Source organism: Scyliorhinus canicula, chromosome 7 (genome assembly GCF_902713615.1).
Source record: "Scyliorhinus canicula chromosome 7, sScyCan1.1, whole genome shotgun sequence".
NCBI lineage: Eukaryota > Metazoa > Chordata > Chondrichthyes > Carcharhiniformes > Scyliorhinidae > Scyliorhinus > Scyliorhinus canicula.
This window is the reverse complement of record NC_052152.1, coordinates 198,225,918-198,249,357: the sequence shown is the minus strand read 5'-3', so window position 1 is coordinate 198,249,357 and position 23,440 is coordinate 198,225,918. Positions and strand designations below refer to the sequence as shown.

The 23,440-nt window shown below is 49.2% G+C and overlaps 1 protein-coding gene across 4 annotated transcripts in view; it reads left to right on the top strand.

The window, feature by feature from the left end:
• Positions 1 to 14,891, top strand: part of LOC119969688 (protein CBFA2T2-like) — a 162,087-nt gene extending 147,196 nt beyond the window's left edge. For all 4 annotated transcript variants that reach the window (XM_038803674.1, XM_038803671.1, XM_038803672.1 and 1 more), the window contains 4 exons: positions 777 to 966; positions 5,345 to 5,410; positions 9,211 to 9,401; positions 13,435 to 14,891. In XM_038803674.1, coding sequence (XP_038659602.1) covers positions 777 to 966; positions 5,345 to 5,410; positions 9,211 to 9,401; positions 13,435 to 13,707 — 720 coding nt within the window. In that variant the 3' untranslated portion in view covers positions 13,708 to 14,891. The remainder of the gene's footprint in view (positions 1 to 776; positions 967 to 5,344; positions 5,411 to 9,210; positions 9,402 to 13,434) is intronic.
• Positions 14,892 to 23,440: the final 8,549 nt, after the last annotated feature.

Genomic DNA, 23,440 nt, shown 5'->3' with positions numbered 1-23,440 from the left:
CACGCGATTCCCCGGGATGGGCCGAGCGGCCGCTCCAAAATGTCCCACCAGCGGCGCCCACACCTGGTCGCAGCCGGCAGGAACTCTGCGTGCAGGGTGGAGGGGGCGGCTGTGGTGGGGGGGGGGGGGGGGGGGGGCGGCCTGTGGTTGGGGGGGGGGGGGGGGGGGGGGGGGTGCTCCGACTCTGATGGGGTCTGGCCCGCGATCGGGGCCCACTGATCGGCGGGCCGGCCTCTCGCTCCTCGGGCCTATTCTATTCCGCAGCGACCCCTGAACTCCCGTGCCATGTTGCGTCGGAGCCGGCGTGTTGAGGGAAGCCACCGCACAGGCTGGCGCCGGCGCCACTCTGCATGCGCGAATCCCGCGGCGCGCAGTTTGCACTGGGATGGGAGGCTGGAGCGGCGTGAACCGCCGTGCTGGTCCCCTGTAGGGGCCAGAATCGGTACTCCCAGCTGCCCATGCGTTTCCGACAGCGTGGACCCTCTGCCGCCAAATGGGAGAATCCCGCCCCGGAAGCTTTCCCTGAAGCAGTGAATCCTGGGATAGTACTGCCTGCCTAGCGTTTACTCGCTCGCTGATGTTGGGAAACAATGTGGCCTAGCCTACACTTGCCGGCAGCGAGATTTTCTTTCTCCGCCAATATTTCTGTCTCCAGTCAGCAGGCTGGGGCAAAACTGTTGACGCGAGTTGGGTTTTAGCACAATCCCGCCAGTACCTTTGTTGTCCGCAGTGGAGCCATATCAGATAGAGACCAAAAACGTTTGCTTTACTTGCAGCTCCTGAATTGCATCATGGACATGGTGGAGAAGACTCGCCGCTCGCTGTCGGTCCTCTGCAGGTGCCAAGAGGCTGACCGGGAGGAGCTGAACTACTGGATGAGACGTTACAATGACACCGAGGATGTGCGAAAGGGAGGTAGCGGCCATCTCCGACTCAGTCCAGGGAGCACGGACACCATTCAGTCCGGTGAGTAGGGCAGAGGCTGCACTGCCCTCATTGGCTGCTTTAACGAGGATTTAACTAAATTGCTGCAGAGGTAGTAGTAGGGGTACTAGTAGTGTAAGATAGAAAGGGAAAGAGGTACTGAAAATGAAAGGCGGCCATTTGCACCGTGCGAGATGGCGTGAAATGGATGGCGGTGAAATCAGCGGAAATGGACATCACAGCGGATGTAAAATGGGTGATTAAATGGAAAGCAGGTTGCCAAATCGGCCATTTTACACTATCGCACAGAAGTCAAAATGCCCCGGAGTGGAGCATGGATTGACAGTGTAGTATTGGGCAGGATGGTAGCACAAGTGGATAACACTGTGGCTTCACAGCGCCAGGGTTCCAGGTTTGATACCCGCTGGGTCACTGTCTATGCGGAGTCTGCACGTTCTCCCCGTGTGTGCGTGGGTTTCCTCCGGTTTCCTCCCACAGTCCAAAGACATGCAGGTTAAGTGGATTGGCCATGATAAATTGCCCTTAGTGACCAAAAAGGTTAGGAAGGATTATTGGGTTACGGGGATAGGGTGGAAGTGAGGGCTTAAGTGGGTCGGTGCTGACTCGATGGGCCAAAAGGCCTCCTTCTGCACTGTATGTTCGATTTTCTATGTTGTGGCTGAGGATCAACTGATGGCATGGTGGCACAGTGGTTAGAACTGCTGCCTCACATCTCCAGGGTCCCAGGTTCGATTCCCGGCCTAGGTCACTGTCTGCACTTCTCCCCGTGTGTGCGTGGGTTTCCTCCGGGTGCTCCGGTTTCCTCCCACAGTCCAAAGACATACAGGTTAGGTGGATTGGCCATAATAAATTGCCCAAACAATCCTGCTCCTTTGGCTTTAATGCTCTTATTCTATGAAAAGGTCATTCAGCGCATTGTGTAAATGTCAGCTCCAACTATTTCGACTGAACCAAATCAACTAAACTAAACAAACTGAGGGGCAAATTAAAAGGGGCAGCCCCTTAAAGGGATACTGCCAGAAACAAAAACAAAGAGCAAATTAAACTTAATCAAATTAAACTTAATCACACTTTGGTTTGATGTTTTAAAAGGGTCAATTTGGCACAGCAGGCCCTGCGGTGCCCAGGGAGGCCTCGATGGTGTCAGTGGACACTGCATGCTCCCTCTCCAGGGACATTCAGCCGGCCAATGTAGCCGCAGAAGACGGGGAGGCAGTCTGATTGGACGACAGCTCGGTTGCCTGAGGTTCTCGGACCGGTTGATGGCGAGTTTGGCCAACAGCAGCAGGTTCATGAGGTCCTCCTCCTCCTTACCCGCCCTTCTCCCCGCCAGATGCCCATAGATCAGGAGCGTGGGGCCTGACGTGCAAACAAAACTTCTGCACAGTAACACAAGTGGATAACACTGCGGCTTCACAGCGCCACGGCCCCAGGTTCGATTCCCCGCTGGGTCACTGTCTGTGTGGAGTCTGCACGTTCTCCCCGCGTCTGCGTGGGTTTCCTCCGGGTGCTCCGGTTTCCTCCCACAGTCCAAAGACGTGCAGGTTAGGTGGATTGGCCATGATAAATTGCCCTTAGTGTCCAAAAAGGTTAGGAGGGGTTATTGGGTTACGGGGATAGGGTGGAAGTGAGGGCTTGAGTGGGTCGGTGCAGACTCGATGGGCCGGATGGCCTCCTTCTGCACTGTATGTTCTATGTACTGTGTATTCTGTAAGTCTGCATACCTGCAGATCAGGGCTAGGCTTGGCGTCTACCTGTCTTACCCATTTTCTTTCAACCCTCTTTAAATTTCTTCATACGTTTTATCCAACTCTAATCTTGGTGCTGGAAAACCGCAGCCTTTTCAGTTCCAGTCTACAGTCTTCTCGGCCTCTCCTAGCCCAGTTCAGGTGAAGAATAATCGGGTAGAGGGTCTGCTGCCCAACCAGTGACCTTGCCGGCCACAGTCTCTGAGACCGATTGTTGTACTGCTATTGCCACCCCGGCTGAAATAGGCTCACTTGGCGCAAAATTGGAACCCTTGCTGTGTCTGTTTGACTCGCTGCTTTTACCCAGCAGCCCAGCCTGCCCTGAACTAAAGAAAGACAGGTCTGCATTTGTATAGAGCCTTTCATGACCGCAGGATAGTCCCAAGCACTTCAAAGCCAGTCATTTTCAAAGTTGTAAAGTAGGAAACATGGCAGCCAATTTGTGCACAGCAAGCTCCCACAAACGTCAACGTGGTAATGAGCAAATCATCAGACTCTCTTTGTGGTCTGGAACGAGGGACCAATGTTAATCCAGACGCGGAGAGGAACTCCCCTGCCCTTCTTCGAAATAATGTCACAGGATGGTCAACGGCCACTTCCGAGAGCATTTTCTCTGAACTATTTGTTTACTTGTTACAAAAATGGCGGACATAAGGGCAGCATGATGGCGCAGTGGTTAGCACTGCAGCCTCACAGCGCTGAGGTCCCAGGTTCGATCCCGGCCCTGGGTCACTATCCGTGTGGAGTTTGCACTCCCACAGCGACAGCCCAAATATGAAATGAAATGAAATGGAAATCGCTTATTGTCACGAGTAGGCTTCAAATGAAGTTGCTGTGAAAAGCCCCTAGTCGCCACATTCCGGCGCCTGTTCGGGGAGGCTGGTACGGGAATTGAACCGTGCTGCTGGCCTGCCTTGGTCTGCTTTCAAAGCCAGCGATTTAGCCGTGCGTGCAGGCTAGGCGGATTGGCCATGCTAAATGAATTGAGTACTCTAAAAAAAATTTTTTAATGGAGATTAAAGGCTGTTTGTCAATTCTTTTGATTGTCAGTCAATCAAGTAATGAGCTTGCTTTCCAATTGATTGAGAGAAGATGGGATTGCCACAATCTTGTTCGGCAGCCAATGGCAGGAGTGTAGGGCGGAGCAGTTGATACATTTAGGAATATATCCCAGAGGCCAGAGTTGACAGCTCCACCCCGCACAGTCATTTCCTTTTTATAAATTTAGAGTTCCCAATTAATTTTTTCCAATTAAGGGGCAATTTAGCGTGGCCAATCCATCTAGCCTACATATCTTTGGGCTGTGGGAGTGAAACCCACACAATACGGGGAGAATGTGCAAACTCCACATGACCCAGGGCCGGGATTGAACTGGGACCTCGGCACCTTGAGGCAACATGTGCTAACCACTGCATCACAGTCATTTCCATGTCCTTGCGGTCCCCTGTGTGAGGGATCAACCTGCCCTTTAATTTTTCTAAAGGAGATACTTTTAACTCTTCAGGCAGGAGTCCACTCCCTGGGTCTGGATCACCCCCTCTACCATGGGGCCCATGTGATACAGCTGGAGTTCTCTACCTGAACCATCAGGCTGCGAGCAGGGCCTAGCCACCATGGCAACCAGGGCCTTGCAGTGGAAGGAGCCTGTTCCTTTGGCAATGCTGTCAGCATGGCTTCCCGCAATTCCATTGGCCTTGTTAAGGTTGAAAGGTTAGGAATCCTGGAAAAGTCAGGTTGCTGATGCAAGAAAGTCCCTGTTGCTATTCCAAAGGCCTCCCTCTGGAATTCCAATAGGAGTGCAGCACCTATCCTGAGGTAATAGAAACAGGAGGAGGCCATCGGGTTTTGATCCTGTTCCGCTATTTAATTAGGTCATGGCTGATGTCCTAACTCAATTACCCATTTTAGTTGCGTAGCCTTTAATACCCTTGCAGTACATGGGATAAACCATTGCCGTGAATTCACCATAAAATCCCCACAGTGCGGAAGGAGGCCATTCGGCCCATCGAGTCTGCTCCAACCCTTCAAAAGAGCACTCGCTCAACCACCCGTCCACCCTGCCCTAACCCCATTATCGAACCTGCACATCCCTGGCCTATCCACCTAACCCACACATCTTTGGACCGTGGGAGGAAACCAGAGCACTCGGAGGAAACCCACGCCAGCACGGGGAGAGCGTACAAACTCTTAACGCAGTCACCCGAGGCTGGAATTGAACCCGGGTCCCTGGCACTGTCAGGCAGCAGTGCTAACCACCGTGCCACCAGGGACACATCAATTCTGCATCAACCTTTTCTCTATTTAGAACCGTAGAAAATTGCGGCACAGCAAGAGGCCATTCAGCCCATCGTGGCTCAGTCGGCCGAAAGAATCCCACTTTTCGGCATCTGGTGCTCAGCTTTGCAGGTTGGAGCACTTCAGACGCAGATCCAGGTTCCCTTTCATTGAGTGAAATGAATTGTACGGTTGGGTTCTGAATAGGTGACCTGAAGGGATGGAGGAGCTGGGGCCATTCCTCTTCACTGGAAAGGGAATGGTTTAGTGGCGGCTTTCCTTGACCGAGTATCCTGCTTTTGTGTAGGGGGGCTTGAGTGTGTCTTGCGGAGAAAAGGGATAACAGATTTACTTGAAGTTTAATTCTATCTCCGCAGAGCTTCAAAGAGAGATCACTCACAGACCAACGGGCTATGTTCCAGATGAGATCTGGAAAAAGGCAGGTAAGCCAGGCTGAATCTAACCCCCAAGGGATGTTCTCCTGCAGCGGCAAGTGCGGGGCACGCAATAATAATCTTTATTAGCGTCACAGTAGGCTCACGTTAACACTGCAATGCAGTAACTGTGAAAATTCCCGAGTCGCCACATTCCGGCGCCTGTTCGGGTACACTGAGGGAGAATTCAGAATGCCCAATTCAGAAGGGGGGGGGGGGGGACTTGGTGGCCTGGCTCACAATCGGGGCCCACCGATCCGCGGGTAGACCTGTGCCGTGGGGCACTCTTTCTCTCCGCGCCACCCGCTGTAACAGTCCGCCATGGCTGGCGCCGATAAGAACTTCCCCTGCGCATGCGCTGGGATGACGCCAGTACACGCTGGCGTTCCCGTGCATGCGCCAACTCGCGCCGGCCGGCGGAGGCCCTTCGGCGCCGGTTGACCCGGCGGCGCCAGCCTAGCCCCTGAATCCTCCGCACCTTCCGGGCGGGGGGGGGGACCGAAAATCCCACCCTTAGTTCCCTTTCCTTTGAACAATATATTGGGCAGTGCTTGAATCTCTTTCCCAATGAGTGATACTCCAGTGGACGAGGCCCACATTACGTTATTGAGCCTCTTGGCATAGCTGTACTGTTAAGAACTTGTTGAGTATGCGAGCAAGGAGGAGGGTTAGGCCATTCAGCCCTTCAAATCTGCTGCACCATTTATCAGATCATAGCTCAAAACTGCCTCCACCTGATAATAACCCTTCACTCCCTTGCTTACCGAGAATCTATCCACCCCTGCCTCAAAGATATTCCAAGACTTTGCTGCCACCACCTATTCAGGCCCAAAGACTCTTAACACTCAGAGAGAAAACGTTTTGCCTCATGCGCGGCCGAGGCCACACACAGCCCCGTTTTGTGTACCGAGGAGCTCCACGCGCCATTTTTAAATGGCATTCCATTCTCTAAAAGCCCCCGAAGTGACCCCCGACAGCCCCAAGGCACTAAGGCAGTGCCAGGCTGTCACCTGGGCACCAGGGTAGCACCAACAGTGTATGCACCTGGGACCCTCTGATCCCCTGGGAGACCCTCACGACGCCTTGGTTAGAGCAGTTGGATGCACTTCGGAGCATACAGGTGGCAGAAAGCGCCATAGGTAGCAGTTATATAAATGTGGTCACACCCAAGGTGCTGGCAGAGAGATGGGTGACCACCAGAAGAGGCAGGCAGTCAGTGCAGGAATCCCCTGTGGTTGTCCCCCTCTCGAACAGGTATACCCCTTAGGCTATTCCCCCCCCGACAGTATCCAATCAGGGGAAAACAGCAGCAGCCAGAGCAGTGGTACCACGGCTGGCTCTGATGTTCAGCAGGGAGGGTCAAAGCGCAGAAGAGAGATCGTTTGTGGAGATCAGCACTGAACGCCGCTCACCCAATGTTTCTAAGGCAAAGGGAATAGATCGCACACCTCGGGTACCTCGGGTATCTGCACATTAAAGTGGGATTAGCTATCTCGCTCTAATGTGCAGATTTGCTAAAATAAGTGATCCCGCCCACCATGGCCGAAATTTACATCGCGACGTCTCGTGAGATCGCGTTAGATCATGCGAGGCATTGCGAGCTGGCCTCCCGGCTTCTATCGGCCACACCGGGCTGCGCGTGGTGAGCTGTTTTTCGGGCGCAGCACCCGATGTTGACCAGGAAAGATTGAAGGCTGGGGCTCTTTTTTTTTCAAGAAACAAGAAAAACTGAGTGCTGACCGGATAGAGGTCTTGAAGATTCTGAAAGTGTTTGGTAGGGCAGACATAGAACATAGAACATAGAACAGTACAGCACAGAACAGGCCCTTCGGCCCTCGATGTTGTGCCGAGCCGTGATCACCCTACTCAAACCCACGTATCCACCCTATACCAGTAACCCAACAACCCCCCTTAACCTTACTTTTTAGGACACTACGGGCAATTTAGCATGGCCAATGCACCTAACCCGCACATCTTTGGATCATAGAGAAGATGTTTCCATGTAAAGGAAAAAGCAAAGCCAGAGCCATGAATACAACATAGTCACTATTAAATCCAAAAGGGAATTCAGGAGAAACATCTTTATCCGGAGAGTTGAGAAGAATAGAATGGATACGTTGAAGAGAAAGCTGGATAAATGCACAATAGAAAAGGAGGTAGGTTAACTTGATAAAGGAGGGGTGAGAGGAGGCTTGTGAGGAGCACAACTTCCAGCACGGACTAACTGGGCTGAATGGCCTGTTACATTCTGAGTAATTCGATGCATTACGCACTTCAGAGTTTGAGGGTTGGCCTGAAGGTGCTGTGTTTACAAACCACATTTACTGGTGTGTGTGTGAGAAATAAATTGGGTTCCTCCTGTGTATCGCCAGGCAATGGTACGTCGGCATAGTTGTCACTCGATCCATTGGAGGTGAAATTATCCTTGGGGGGGGGGGGTTTGATGTGAAGTGGGTGACAGTGCATTGGGAGCCCATTATACAGCTCTCTCTCCCACTGGGAAAAGAGGTGGTCTAAGTTCAAGGAAGGTATGTGGTATTAGGAAGCAAGAACTGGGAACCAAACACAGGAAGAGGGAAAGGCAGCAGGAGGAAAGAAAAGTTAATGTAAGTTTGCAGTTTGATATTTCCTTTTGGCGTTTGGCTCGCTCGACAGCTGGTGGGTTGGGTAGCAGGATTTGGCATTTTCTGCTCGGCACAGCGTTCCATTTTGCGGGGGCGGTAGGAGGCGAGGAGAAAAAGAGCAGAGGGTAGAGAGAAGAAAACCGTCACCCACAGAAGATGCACCATCTGCCAACTGAGAGCGGAACCAAGTGTGACTCTGCCCTGGCCCCTTGGCACCTACAGGGCATTTCAATTGTGTGTGTGTGTGTGTGAGGTGTGTATGCGTGCCCGTGTGCATGCCTGTGTGTGTATGTGAGGTGTGTGTGCATGTCTGTGTGTGATGTGTCTGTGTATGTGAGACTGTGTATGTGATGTGTGTCTGTCTGTATGACATGTTTGTGTGTGACATGTATGTGTGTGTCAGTGTGTGCAACATGTCTGTGTGCGTGAGTGTGGCAGTGCCATCTGCAAGTGACAATTACATAACAATGGTGCCATGCACCTGTCATTTATTTATTTCTCTTCTGATTCTAACACTTGCGAGGTTTAAATGGAATTAAATTAACCCAATGCTCGGGATGTACCCTGCTAATTGTGTCCATTTGAGTGAGGTTCCAAGTGTAGAGTCAAACATCCACTTTGTCTAAGGCTAATCTTTCAGTCCATTTAATTCAGTGACTATAAATCTGCCTGACCCTTTCCCTCAGGGTACCTCCGTGAAACACCTTGGGACCCGCGTGTTTAGGCTAGTGGCGCTATATAAATGCAAGTTGTCTGCGTCAAGTGAAGTATCATTTTATCAACCTCTGCTGATGTGGAGATCGGCAAAGCCTCACGCAAGCTTTTGATGACGTGAGGAACATTGCAATGCACAGGAGTAATCCATGCATGTTCATCAAAGTTATCATGAATTTGTTCCCACCTCGTTTTCGGGCAGTGCAAGCAGACTGTAACAAATCCCTGTTCTTGCTCGAGGGGCCGAATGGCCTGCTCCTGCCCCCGATGCTCCAAAAAAGAATCTCTTCATCTCCCCCTCTGTATTCTATGAGACAATTGCCTTGCACTTGCATCCATTAAGAATCAACTCTCCAGCCGGAGGAACAGTTGCTCCCCATCCACTCTTATCAAAACCCTCTCGTAGTTTTGAGTATCCGGTTGGTGTCTTGCCGTCTCTCAGCGGTATTTCTGTTTCTCACTGGCAAATAGAGGAGGCAGTGAACGAGGTCAAGCGTCAGGCTGTGTCGCAGCTGCAGAAGGCAGTGACGGAGGCCGAGCAGAAAGCCTACGAGATGATAACGGCAGAGAGGGCCAAGATGGAGCAGAAGATAGCGGACGCCAAACGGCAAGCAGCCGAAGACGCATTCACCGTCATCAATGAGCAGGAAGACACCAGTGAGGTAGGCTCCCTTTTCATCCATATCCTCGGACCGCGCAAGCTTTGGCGCGCTGAAGCATTAATGACCCCTCTTTTAACAAAAGGCTGATTGCGCAGGTGAAGGAGACACAGCCAGAGTGGGAATTGGAACTTGGTAATTTGGGCATGGTGGTAATTCGGCGCGGAGTGGGAGGAGGTGCTGTTTTCCTTTTTGTTTTTGTTTCCTTCGTTTGGCTTTGTAACTGGTAATCAGCAGGGAGAGATCCAGAGTGCATTCCTGGAAGCAGAGAGAAAACCAGGGAGCACCCTGGGATGGTAGGTGATATAAAATCTTACCCCCAGGTTCCAGCGGCCTTCATTTTTGGGAGTGAGAGCCAGGGAGCAGCTTGGGAACAGGTAAATGATAGATATTCTGCTATTGTGAATGATCCAACTGGGGGGGGGGGGGGGGGGAGCGAATGCAAAGTGATGTCACAGGAAAGCTGTGACCTGATTGGCTGATAGGGAATCTGCACTAAATTTAAAAATTAAACATTGTTAAACTAATTAAACATAATTAATTAATTACTTGATCATAATTTAGAGGGGTATCTAAGCCAGAGATCGGAGAGTACTGTATTTAGCTTTTACATTTATAGTAGAAATCTAGTGCCAGGAATCATATAGTTAACAGTAACTTTTTTTTAAATTTAAATTTAATTTACTAATTAGTTAACACACTGTTAATTAGAGGGTTGCAGTGCTCTGACTGTGAGATGTGGCAGGTCCGGGAGGCCTCCAGCGTCCCAGATGGCTTCATCTGCAGAAAGTGCACCCAACTGGAGCTCCTCACAGACCGCATGGTTCGTTTGGAGCAGCAGTTAGATGCACTTAGGAGCATGCAGGTGGCGGAAAGCGTCATAGATAGCAGTTATATAAATGTGGTCACACCCAAGGTGCTGGCAGAGAAATGGGTGACCACCAGAAGGGGCAGGCAGTCGGTGCAGGAATCCCCTGTGGTTGTCCCCCTCTTGAACAGGTATACCCCTTAGGCTATTGCCCCCGACAGTATCCAATCAGGGGAAAACAGCAGCAGCCAGAGCAGTGGCACCACAGTTGGCTCTAATGTTCAGCAGGGAGGGTCAAAGCGCAGAAGAGCAATAGTCATGGGGGACTCTATAGTCAGGGGCACAGATGGGCGCTTCTGTGGACGTGAAAGAGACTCCAGGATGGTATGTTGCCTCCCTGGTGCCAGGGTCCAGGATGTCTCAGAACAGGTAGCGGGCACCCTGAAGGGGGAGGGCAAACAGGCAGAGGTTGTGGTACATATTGGTACTAACGACATAGGCAGGAAGGGGAATGAGGTCCTGCAGCAGGAGTTCAGGGAGCTAGGCAGAAAGTTAAAAGACAGGACCTCTGGGGTTGTAATCTCGGGATTACTCCCTGTGCCACGTGCCAGTGAGGCTAGAAATAGGAAGATAGAGCAGCTAAACACGTGGCTAAACAGCTGGTGTAGGAGGGAGGGTTTCCGTTATCTGGACCACTGCGAGCTCTTCCGGGGCAGGTGTGACCTGTATAAGAAGGGCAGGTTGCATCTAAACTGGAGAGGCATAAATATCCTGGCTGCGAGGTTTGCTAGTGTCACACGTGAGGGTTTAATCTAGTATGGCAGCGGGGTGGGCACCGGAGCAATAGGTCAGAAGGTCAAAACATTCAGGGAGAACTAGGGAATAGGGCCAGTATGGCTCTGAAGAACTAGGGAATAGGGCCAGTATGGCTCTGAGGAACTAGGGGATAGGGCCAGTATGGCTCTGAGGAACTAGGGAATAGGGCCAGTATGGCTCTGAGGAACTAGGGGATAGGGCCAGTATGGCTCTGAGGAACTAGGGAATAGGGCCAGTATGGCTCTGAGGAAGAGCAGACAGGCAGATGTTGCTGAAAACAGCAGGTCTGGTGGCCTGAAGTGCATATATTTTAATGCAGGAAGTATAACAGGTAAGGCAGATGAACTTAAGAGCTTGGATTAGTACTTGGAACTATGATGTTGTTGCCATTACAGAGACCTGGTTGAGGGAAGGACAGGATTGGCAGCTAAATATTCCAGGATTTAGATGTTTCAGGCGGGATAGAGGGGGAGGTAAAAGGGGTGGCGGAGTTGCGTTACTGGTTCGGGAGAATATCACAGCTGTACTACGGGAGGACACCTCCGAGGGCAGCGAGGCTATATGGGTAGAGATCAGGAATGAGAAGGGTGCAGTCACAATGTTGGGGATTTACTACAGGCCTCCCAACAGCCAACAGGAAATAGAGGAGCAGATAGGTCGACAGATTTTGGAAAGGAGTAAAAGCAACAGGGTTGTTGTGATGGGAGACTTTAACTTCCCCAATATTGACTGGGACTCACTTAGTACTCGGGGCTTGGACGGGGTAGAGTTTGTAAGGAGCATCCAGGAGGGCTTCATAAAGCAATATGTAGATAGTCCAACTAGGGAAGGGGCTGTACTGGATCTGGTATTGGGGAATGAGCCCGGCCAGGTGGTAGAAGTTTCAGTAGGGGAGCATTGCCGGAGGAGGTGGTGGAAGTTGGGACGATAGTGACGTTTAAGGGGCATCTTGACCAATATATGAATGGGATGGGAATAGAGGGATACGGACCCCGGAAGTGTAGAATATTTTAGTTTGGACAGGCAGCATGGTCGGCGTAGGCTTGGAGGGCCGAAGGGCCTGTTCCTGTGCTGTACTTTTCTTTGTTCTTTGTTTGTTCTTTGGTCCAGTGGATCAAGTACTGCATTCTCTACAGTTATGGGCCAGGCTTTAGAAACTCCAAAGTATATTTTGGAGTTCATCTGACCTACAACCTTTATGTAGAATTTGACTAGGATGAGCACAAGAACCTTCCCTTCAGGTGTGATTCAACAGTCTTCCTAGACACTTTAATCAAAACAAGCTTTATTCTCAGAACTTAGCATATATATATATATATATATATATATATACATATATACACAAACGCACCACAAAAATTTTTACCAATTACAAACATAAAGACACCAGCCAGCTACAGTAATCTATGCATTACACTTCATGAATTCCCCCTTAACTGTTCCAATTCAAAAGCAAAATCCACCAAACCAAAAACCCCTATTCAAAGGCGTGGCCCAGCACACTGCATTCTCACTTGACTAAGAGTGGTCTTAGTGCCTAAGATTCTGATCCGGTTTTCGGCCAGTAGATTCAAACTCCTTCCGAAAAGCAATTATATCTCCAAAGCCACCACCAAGGTGATTTTTACTGGAACAGATATTCAAAATGAAAATAGAGACGCGGGCCAAAACAATTCTTGCTCCTATCTGTAGTCCACAGCAGTCAAATTGAAAGCAAAACCAAAACGCCTCACAGAGCCAGAGCCCAGCTCCACCCACAAAATGACATCACTGAAGCCATGTGATAAGACGAAACCTTTCTTAAAGGGACACTCCCGTGACACTACCCAATGTAGAATTGAACCATACAGGCATGAAACGTCTGTGTACTGAACCACCCCCAGCCACTGTGCCCCTGGCCTGGCTAGTCTATGATGATCTCCATTACACTACAACTCTAGGCCTCAACTGAAGTGGAATGTGAGTGTTGCTGGCAAGGCCACGTTTTATTGTCCAGCCTGACTGCACTGATGGAAGTTCCGATGAGCTTCCTTCTTGAACCGATGCAGTTCATTTAGTGTAGGTACACCAACTATGCTGTTCGGGAGGGAGTTCCAGGATTTTGACCCAGCAACAATGGTGATCTATTTCCAAGTCCGGATGATGAGCGAGTGCGTGGGGAACTTGCAGTTGGTGGTGTTTCCATTTGCCTGCCTCCCTCGTCCTTCTAGGTGGTGGAGGTATTGAGTTCTGCAGCTGCTGTTGTAGGAGCTTTGGTAGTTGTTACAGTGGATCTGGTATATAGTGCATAGTGTGTCCTGCAGGTAGATGGAGGACCATATTTGTGGTTTAGAGACGGGTGCGTTTTGTTTCTCAAGAGAAAAGAAAGTTTGACCTTTAACCCCAGGCCTGATCTCTCTCTTCTCTTCTTAGAGCTGCTGGAACTGTGGACGCAAAGCCAGCGAGACCTGCAGCGGCTGCAATGCAGCCCGTTACTGCGGCTCCTTCTGCCAGCACAAAGACTGGGAGAAGCACCACCGCATCTGCGGACAGAGCCTGCAGACCCAGGCCAAGGCCTTGCCTGCAGGAGGCTCGGTCCCGAAGGCTGCCAAAGGCGAGAAGAGCCCGGCTCTGGAGAAGGTGCCCCCGTCCACCGTGACGTCCAGATCCGCCACCCCAGCTACCCCGGATGCCAGTGTGCAGTAACGTGACCTCTGACCCACACACCGACAGAGACACTGGAATCAAAGCTCCCGTCCTGGCCGCAGGGTTCGATATCAGATGGAGGCCTCTGCTTTCAAAGATACATTTTTTTTTTATTTAAAAAAAAAGAAATTGATATCCGACCAAGAGGGGGAACAAATAAAGCTTAAGATTTATCGAACCCTCTTGAGTGCTTCGACTGTAATGTAAGCCAGCGGATCACAAATAAACTACAGCAAGACTCCTGGCAAAGCAGGGGGCAGACTGCTGAATCAATTCACCAGAAATAATGCCATTTTACGTGTTGGTCGCAGGAACATTTTGAAGCTGGACAGTAAAAGCCTCCTGTACACCTCTTTCCCCCCCCCCCCCCGCAGTCCAAAAAAAAACGATAAACATTTGCCTGTGCAATCAAAATGGATGTGGGGTATCTAATCAAATTCTACATATTCAAAACACTCTTTTTACCTCTTGATAAAAATGGAACTCTTTCAAGAGATTAGAACTTTCGACTTCAAAAAGAAATGTCAAAGGAACGTGATTTCTCCTTGCTGGTGTTGAAAACGGGGAGCAGGGGAGGCGAAGGAATGTTTCTTGACCTGCGCATTCCCTTCAGATTGGTATCGAGTGCATGAAAGGAAATCACCTGTCTTCCTCTCTCTTACCAGGTGCCCACAAGAGATTTGAACACTGATTGCTCTTCCCTCGTGCTACTACATTCCTCCCGCAAGGGCCAAGCCGTTGTAGGCGACTGTTCTGGCAGTGTTCTGATGGGGGGAAAAAGGAGGGTGGGAAAGGGGTGGTCTTTGCGTGTAAAACTGCTCTTTGTACATTTTGTACTGACTGACCTCTCGTGAAGTAATTCAGCACCTCCCTTGTGATCTCCTGAAGGTGAAGTGACCAGCCCATGTTGTGCGCTAACAATGGCCAGCTCCAGACACACAGTTGTTGCTTCGCAATCTAATTTAAAAAATAACTTTTTAACAGCTGAAGTGGTAAAATGTGTCATCGCAAGGGGTTTAGATATTTGGATGTCCGCATCGTATCTGGTTATCTCCACTCTGGTTAAAGGCGGAGCTAGACAAGTACCTGACAAAGTTAACGTCTTGGGCCAAAGAATGTTTCCCTTGGCAAACTAAAAATAACACCTACCTTCTGGTACATATGAATTAGGGGGCTAGTAGGGGCAGGGGGGGGGGGGGGGGGGGGGGGGGGGGGGGGGGGGGGGGGGGCAGTTGCTGATCCCAAAGATCGAAAGGAAGCACAAGGCCTGAGATTAAGAACAATTGTTCCTCGGACATTGGTGACGCCTCAATTATTCAAGTTCGCCAAAAGATCCCTCCCTCCACTCTTCAGATCCCCCACCCCTTCTCTTCAGCAAAGAGTCTGATGATGTTGGTTGAGGCCAACTCATAGCCGACTGCCAATGATGAGATTAATGCAGAATTAACAACACATCACCTTAAACAGTGATGCCCATTTCTGTTTAGATTTGGGAAATGGGATGAAGGGAGATAGACGGTGTCCAGCTTATGTGAAACCATAATTCAAACTATTAATCTTCAAACCCGGAGGCTTTTGTTTTGCTTACTTGGGAAAGAAAAGCTCCAGTCCAAGAAATGTTAACTCAGTTCATATGGAATATTCTAGATTGTTCCGAAGCAACTCTTGCTGCCCTCATCTGCTACTCGGAATTGAAGTGTCCTGGGAATCTTTTCCAAGTTCCATTGTTGCTATGCATGAGTCGCACTCCATAAGATCACATCTTGGTTTTTTTCCCTCAGTGCCATGTGTAATTTATTTAATGCTGCCTAATTCCAATTGTCTGATTGTGGGACTTTTCTATTTATAAACTTAAGTTTCGTGTCTCTGCAGACACACAGCTCCTCCTTGCTTTCTGAATGGTCCAGCAACGCCCAACCAGATTGCAAATCCAAAGGCCCGAGGCGGCCATGACAGTTAACGTTTCAGGTACCCGCATCTCTGCCTGTGAAACTCAAAACAGCTAAACCGGACTAATTATCGGACTGGTGTGCCAGCATTGAGCCCTGATCTCCCAGCAGAACTGTCCAAACTTGCCAGCCACTCTTACCGCTCCGCTTTCCACACTTCATGGGCACTGCCATTGCTTCTATCTGTCACTAAACTAGTTCCCACCTCGTGTGCCCCAGGACCTGCAGTATACGAGCAACTCCACGGGTCTTAATCCTACAAAACGCAACAACTTTTAAAAAAAAAATTTAATCTTTGTAGGCCGATGCGCCACTTTGGTAAGAACCTGTTGTAACTGCTGAGTTGAATATTAGTGGATTTTATTGTCTTTTTTTAAATTTCAAACAAGCCACTGAAGTTGGTTGGGTCTTCTCCGGAACTACCACACTGGGCCCGTGGGAGTTAGGAAACTAACGGTGATAGCTAGGAGCCGGATACTCTTCGCCAGTCGGACAAAGCAACCTTTTTTTCACCCAATCTTCAACATCTATGGCAACCGTGTCGAAGGTTAGCCTGGCATTTCCGCAGCTGAAGATTTGCCTCCCAGGTCTCGGTCTGCTATGCCCCCCCCCCCCCCCCCCCCCCCCCCCCCCAACTGGCTCGACGGAAAAGTGTGACCGAAGCCCAGGGTCAGGTCTATCTCCTCTTCTATTTACCCTAAACCTGGCATAAAGGGGCTGGTTTAGCACAGTGGGCTAAACAGCTAGCTTGTAATGCAGAGCAACGCAGCAGCGCGGGTTCAATTCGGGCCTCCCCGAACAGGCGCCGGAATGTGGCGACTAGGGGCTTTTCACAGTAACTTCATTGAAGCCTACTTGTGACAATGCGTGATTATTATTATTATTGACCACTCTGCTTGAATGTATCCCCGGAAATGCTGCTTCCAGCCGCCTCCCCTTCCCCCCACCATTGGCCGCCCAACAAGTTCATCCATGTGGCATGCTGTCTTCCCATTACCAATCAGAAGGCACAGAAACTCTTCATTAGCCAATTGGATCGCTCTTGACTCAATTTTTCCCATCTCCAATTTTTTGAATCATTAAAAAAGCTGAAGGGGTGTGTTTGTAGGGGTGGGGGGGGGGGGGCACATGGCTCTATGATTTGTCTTCATCATGTTACTCTCAGCAGTGTCCTGCAGGCTCATCTTCAATTCCTGGAGGCTCCAGGCATCCCTATCTCAATCCATGAAAGGACAATTGGTGACCAAGACCCAGCACAATTGGCAAGTCGCAAACTGATTAATCATACAGGCGATGCCATCACTTTCCAGCGCCATCTATCACTGCTCTGTTGTGATGTATCGATTCATTTCTTAAAAACAATCCCATTCGCCATCCCCTACGTGGAAAGCAATCACTGTTTGAAGTTCGAAGTCTGAGCTGAACTGGTGAAAATAGATTGACCCGCCATTGTGTTTGATGTCCCTGGTCCCCTCTTTCCGATAACCGTGTGTTTAATGACCTCTGCCCAGTTTCCTGCTCCTTCCCCCTCCTCCTGTTTACCCCCAGCTGTTTTTGACACTGAGCTCAATTCATTCTGAAGTTGAAGTGAAATCTCCTGTTCCCTATTGAGGATGCGAGAACAACCGTTTTTGTTTCCTTTCCTTGTCGCGATTCTCTTCCATGACTGGGGAGCCTTTGCTCAGCCCACCCCCTTTCCAATCCTTTGACTTCTATAAGTGAACTGGTGTCTTGCCTGCTCTCTGCAGAGATGCCATGAAAACCAAACACAACTGGGCATCCCCAAACTTCGATCGGATTGGACGTGAACTCTTAGCGCTGCACAACTCTTGTGTGTCCACCAAAACGATAACTGAACCAAATTATCACACTCTGCAACCAAACTGTCAAAGCCAAACTCTCTCTCTCTCTCTCTCTTCGGCCTACGAAAGCCGAGGAGTGGGTGCCTAACTTACTAGGCCAACAACCAAAACCTCAATAATTCAGGATTCATTTAAAATTTTAAAAAACGAGACCGAATAATCTAATCCCTCTGTTCAGCTGTATGTCTCTGTTAGTGAATGAGAAGTACAGTGTGTTTGTATCACTTGTGAACGGTCGATGTGAAGGGTTGTAGTATTGGCGTCAATGTAAGCAGCCCTTGCTGGCCTGCCCCTTCTTTGTTCTGTGAAGCTGTCGTGTTGTGGTTAGTGAATTCCTTACCTGTTTGGGTTCTTTTAAAATATTTTCTTTTATTTAAGAAGAATTTGTGTATGCAACTGATAAATGGCGACTTGTTTTTTTTTTCAATGTTTTGTGTCATTGGCTTAAGCTGCAGCTGGATTTAATTGCCTATTTTCTGATTGTAATCAGGTTGAATTGACTCCTGTCTTCCCAGGTACTCAGGGCCTGTAGGCTGGGCTTGTCAGGCAAGTGTCAGCATAGATTCTTGCAACATCCCCCCCCCCCCCAAAGATGTTCTCTGTGCTGTTGTCCCATTTAAACTGAACATTCCCTACTCTTCCCAGGAGTAGGGTAACTGGAGTCCACATCTTTCCTCAAACTTTCGTTATTTCCCCATTCCTTTGGCTCCCAAAAAAAGAAATATGAGAAAACAGGTCGCAATTTATTCCGGAATTTTCCGTGGCACACGAGGCTGAGGTGGGGACAGGAGGGGTGAAGGAAAATTCCATTATTATTCACTCGTGGCAGAGGTGCTGAATTCTGCCCGTCTCTCTTCAAGTCACTTCCTACCCATCATTGGGCTTGCATCCACTCTAAACAGGGTAAAGGGTGACCCTTACTGATGCCCCCTCGGTGTGCATTGTCTTTCATTCGTTCATGGAATGTGGGTGTTGTTAACAAGGCCAACGTTATTGCCCATCCCTAATTGCCCTTGGGAAGGTAGCGATGGGGGCAGCGCGGTGGCTCAGTGGGTTAGCCCTGCTGCCTCACGGCACCGAGGTCCCAGGTTCGATCCCGGCTCTGGGTCACTGTCCGTGTGGAGTTTGCACATTCTCCCCGTGTCTGCGTGGGTTTCACCTCCTCAACCCAAAGATGAGCAGAGTAGGTGGGTTGCCCCATAATTGGAAAAAATTAATTTGGTACTCTAAATTTTAGAGAAATAAATTTGAAAAAATAGACGGTAGCGATGAGCCATCATTTGGAATAGAACTAAGTGACTTGCTAGGGTCATTTCAGAGTCAGCCACATTGCTATGGGTCTGGAGTCACGTGTAGGCCAGGCTGGTTAAGGACGGCAGATTTCCTTCCTTAAAGGGAACTAGAAGGGTTTTTGCAACAATCCTGTAGTTTCATGGCCATCTAACTGGCTTTTTATTGCGATTATTTTTTTAAAAAATTAAATGAATTTAATTTGAATTCCACAGCTGCAACGGTGGGGTTTGAACTCGAGTTTCTGGACACCAGTCCAATAATATAAACACTTTGCTACCATACCATATTTTGCAATCAAATTGCTGTAAATTGGATTTAATGTCTTGAGGAGAGGAAATTAAAGGGAGTAACCTGGAGAACAGCTTGTTTTTTTATGAAACAGCTGTCCTTGTTTAATCTTTCCCCCTCCTAAACTTCTCCCTTTTCCTCCCCCAAAGATAGTGAAGTAGACTGGCAAAGATACAGGGATCTGCTACTGTCAGGGAGAGAGCCCCCCCCATCCCAGTTTTTAATGGAATTTGGTCATCTTTATTTTAATTTTTTTTTTTTAAATTTAAATTGCCCGATTCTTTTTATTTTTTCCAATTAAGGGACAATTTAGCATGGCCAATCCACCTACCCTGCACATCTTTGGGTTGTGGGGGTGAAACCCACGCAGACACCGGGGTGAATATGCAAACTCCACACGGTTAGTGATCCCCGCGGGGCTGGGATTGAACCTGGGTCCTCGGCGCCGTGAGGCAGCTGTGTTAACCACTGCGCCACCGTACCGCCTTTGGTGAATTATCTAAAGAGGAGATGGGTCAACTGTTATTCATAACCAGTGCAATGGCCGTCTGTTGCAAGCCTTACTTTGCTCTTTAGCTCTAGTCATTGGCAGAACAGCAGTAAAGTGGACATGAAAATACCAGGGTTAATTTAAGCTCTGGGCGATGAGGTAAAACAGGCAATATGGGGTCAGCCATTAATTTTACACCTCTCCTGACTCGCATCCATCGAGAGATGGATGGCAATGTGATTGATTCAACATTGCCTCTTTAAACACTAAGGCTAGTTGGGAAATTAGGAGAGATTTCCTCACTCAGAGTGTGGTTGGAGTTTGGAACCCCCCCCCCAGGAAGTGGCTGAGGCAAATAGGTTAAATATTTTCCCAAGGAAACTAGATGAGGACATGAGAGAGGAGGGGATAGAAAGATGTGTGGAAAGACTGAGGCGGGGCAGATGGAAGCGGGCGGACGCTCGTGTGAAGTGTAAACACCAATACATTGCAGTAGAGCCGAATGTCCTCATTCTGTGCGATATCTTTTATGGCCGGAATTTCCTGCCCCCCCCCCCCCGTACCGGCATGATCTTCCGCTCCCGCCGAAGCCGAGCGTCATTCGAACGGCTCCCCGCACCCATCTCCAGCTTTCGGCACGTGGGCTTCGATGTACAATAAAAAACAATCACGGCGAAGTCCCTTGCCGGACATTTCAATGTGACCAATTGTAACACCAGCTATTCTTGCATTATGGAAACAAGTTTAATAATCCTCATCTTTCCCCTTCCCCACAACTCAAGACGGGAGTTTCAGGAACTTTCTAACCTGACCACAGCTATCTTATCCCAAGAGAAAACCACGGAGCATTTTGTTTCTGCTTTTTCCTCAAAAGATGTGTCAATTTTATGCTGGTATAACGTGAAGAATTTATCAGCCTGTAGTTTGGTGACTTTGCCGTCCCAAATTGTGCAATATGTCATTTCAGGTTTTGTAAAATTGATTTCTGGTTTCTCAACGCTTTGCTCGAATTCCATCTTCTTCCACTCCCCGAATAATCTCTGTACAATCTACGCTTTGGCCTCTCTATTTGGGTGGACAATTGAACGTTCTCCTCGAGCCAGTATTGTACTTCTCTTGCTGTTACCTAATATGAGCTTATCGGTGCTGGAACTCCCGGGCTCGTGTCATTTGACTGGAATCTCGATTATCAAGCTATGCTGTTAATAAACCTTCAGATTTATCCGACTTGCCAACTAAAAGGATGAACCCCCCCCCCCCCCCCCCCCCCCCCCCGTCCCATCTTTAAAAAAAAGTCAAAATAGAAATGGTATGAATGAGATAGAATCAAAGGATCTAATGCAATTGATCATTGGGGCAGTTGCTCCCAATGGTCTGGTTGTGCCAAGGGGGAGCGGGAGACATGATAAAGCTGATTGTCAGGGCGGCATGGCGGTGCGGTGGTTAGCACTGCTGCCTCACGGCGCCGAGGTCCCAGGTTCGATCCCGGCTCTGGGTCACTGTCCGTGTGGAGTTTGCACATTCTCCCCGTGTTTGCATGGGTTTCGCCCCCCACAACCCAAAGATGTGTAGGGTAGGTGGATTGGCCACGCTAAATTGCCCCTTAATTGGAAAAAATGAATTGGGTGCTCTAAATTTATTTTTTTTAAAGCTGATTGCCTCACTGCTGGTTCCAGTGAGCTAACCTTCTCTCTCCAGCATTGGGATGAATGGTGTTCAGCCATCGAACAGTATTCACTTGTTTAATTACACAAGCTCAATCAAGGGCTGGATTCTCCAACTTCCTCCAGCTGCCTGTTTCTCGACGATGCGGCGTTCGCTGGCAGTGATAGATATATACATTGAACATACAGTGCATTCGGCCCATTGAGTCTGCTGCACCGAACCACTTAAGCCCTCACTTCACCCTACCCCACCCCCCGCGTAACCCAATAACCCCTCCTGTCCTTTTTCGTCACTAAGGGCAATTTATCATGGCCAATCCACCTAACCTGCAGGTCTTTGGACTGTGGGAGGAAACCGGAGCACCCGGAGGAAACCCACGCAGACACGGGGAGAACGTGCAGACCCCGCGCAGACAGTGACCCAGCGGGGAATCGAACCTGGGACCCTGGCGCTGTGAAGCCACAGTGCTAGCCACGTGTGCTACCGTGCTGCCCAGTGGGACACTCTCCACCCCCGCGCTGCCGGGGAACCCGCGGGCGGGACTGCGTTGCCGGCGGAAACAGAGAATCCCAACAGCTGGAGAATTCCGGGCCAGATTTTATTTTTCAAATTGCGAAACGTTTTTTTAAAAAAAAGATTTGTTTTGGATATTAACACATTGTTATCCATGCATCTAAGTGCACATTGAACTTGACTTTGTGCAATGGAATCCAGTGACCGATCGCAGAGACTTGTTTAACATAATAAATAAATAATCTTTATTGTCACAAGTAGGTTTACACTAACACTGCAATGAAGTTACTGTGAAAAGCCCCTAGTTGCCACATTCCGGCGCCTGTTCGCGTACATTAAGGGAGAATTCAGAATTCTCATCCCATTTTCATTTCCATTGACTTTTCTTCTCTCACCCAGTTGCATTCTGCCACCACATGGCCCTGAAGGACTCCCTTAGCCCTGCAACCTGTCCCTTTTCAAGTCTATATCTAATTGCCCTTTGAAAGTTCCTCTGGCATCTGCATTCGAGATCACGGACACTGTTACCCGGAGGACACGGTTGAATGAACATGTTTCGTACAGGCATGTCTGCATAAAAGGTTCTGGACTTGTCGGCACCCAAAAGCTGTGGTCTCAGGCTCCTGGAAAGGAGGAGATGTGAAATATCAATTGCAAGTTTTTACTCTTTGCCCCACATCTAGGTGAGAAACCAGAACTTAATTTGACCTGAGCTGTTCCCAGAGTTGGAGGAACAGTGGGTAACCTGTGGGGAAAGTACTTTCAACATAAAGGGAAGCCAAGATTTGGCCGTTAGGTGTGTACCCAGTGGGATGATCTGCGTCGCCTGCTCTGCTCATTAGCAAGTGGCTGGCAACAGGCTGGAGAAAACACAAACCATCCCAAGTTCATTGAGGGGGGTGCAGCGCCTGAAGATCGGGCTGGCCTGGAGTCTGGCCATTCTCAAACACCAGCCCCTCACCCCAATAACAGAGGAGTTTTGAGCAAGCCACAAAGCGAGTGAGGGGAATGGCTGGCACATTATGTTGGAAGTACGGTTCCATACCTCGCTTCTTTTAAATCAGTGGCTAACTATTGAAGATTAGCAACAGACTTTGTTACTTTCAAAGCAGTGCTTCTTTGAATCGGGTATTGTATTTTTTTTCCTCTCTGTTGTATATGTAAGTAAATATTTGTAAAAATTTGAAGTGTTTGTATTCAATCCTCTTGAGTTTCGTTCAAGGAACTCTGCTGAAAATAAAGACTTGCATTTCTATAGCGCCTTTCACAAGCACTGGCCAATCAAATACCTTTGAAGTGCAGTCACTCTTATAATGTAGGAAACATGGCAGCCAAATTGTGCGTAGCAAGCTCCCAGCAACAGCTAAGTGATAATGACCAGGTTATATGGTTTTTCTTTTACTCGTTGAGGGGATCTTCTCTTAAATCTTTTACATCCACCTGACGAGGGCCTTGGTTTAGCATTTCACCTGGAGGCTGGCATCTCTGGCAGTGCGGCACTGCCTCAGTGCTGCTCCGGAGTATCCGCTTTGACTTTCGTGCTCACACGCTGCAATGGAATGTCGAACCCACCTCCTCCTGACTCCGAGGTGTGAGTGCAACCCATTGAGTCTCTATAATGCTCAGCATTACAGGGAGGCTGTTTTGTCCGTTGTATCAACAAAATCAAGAAC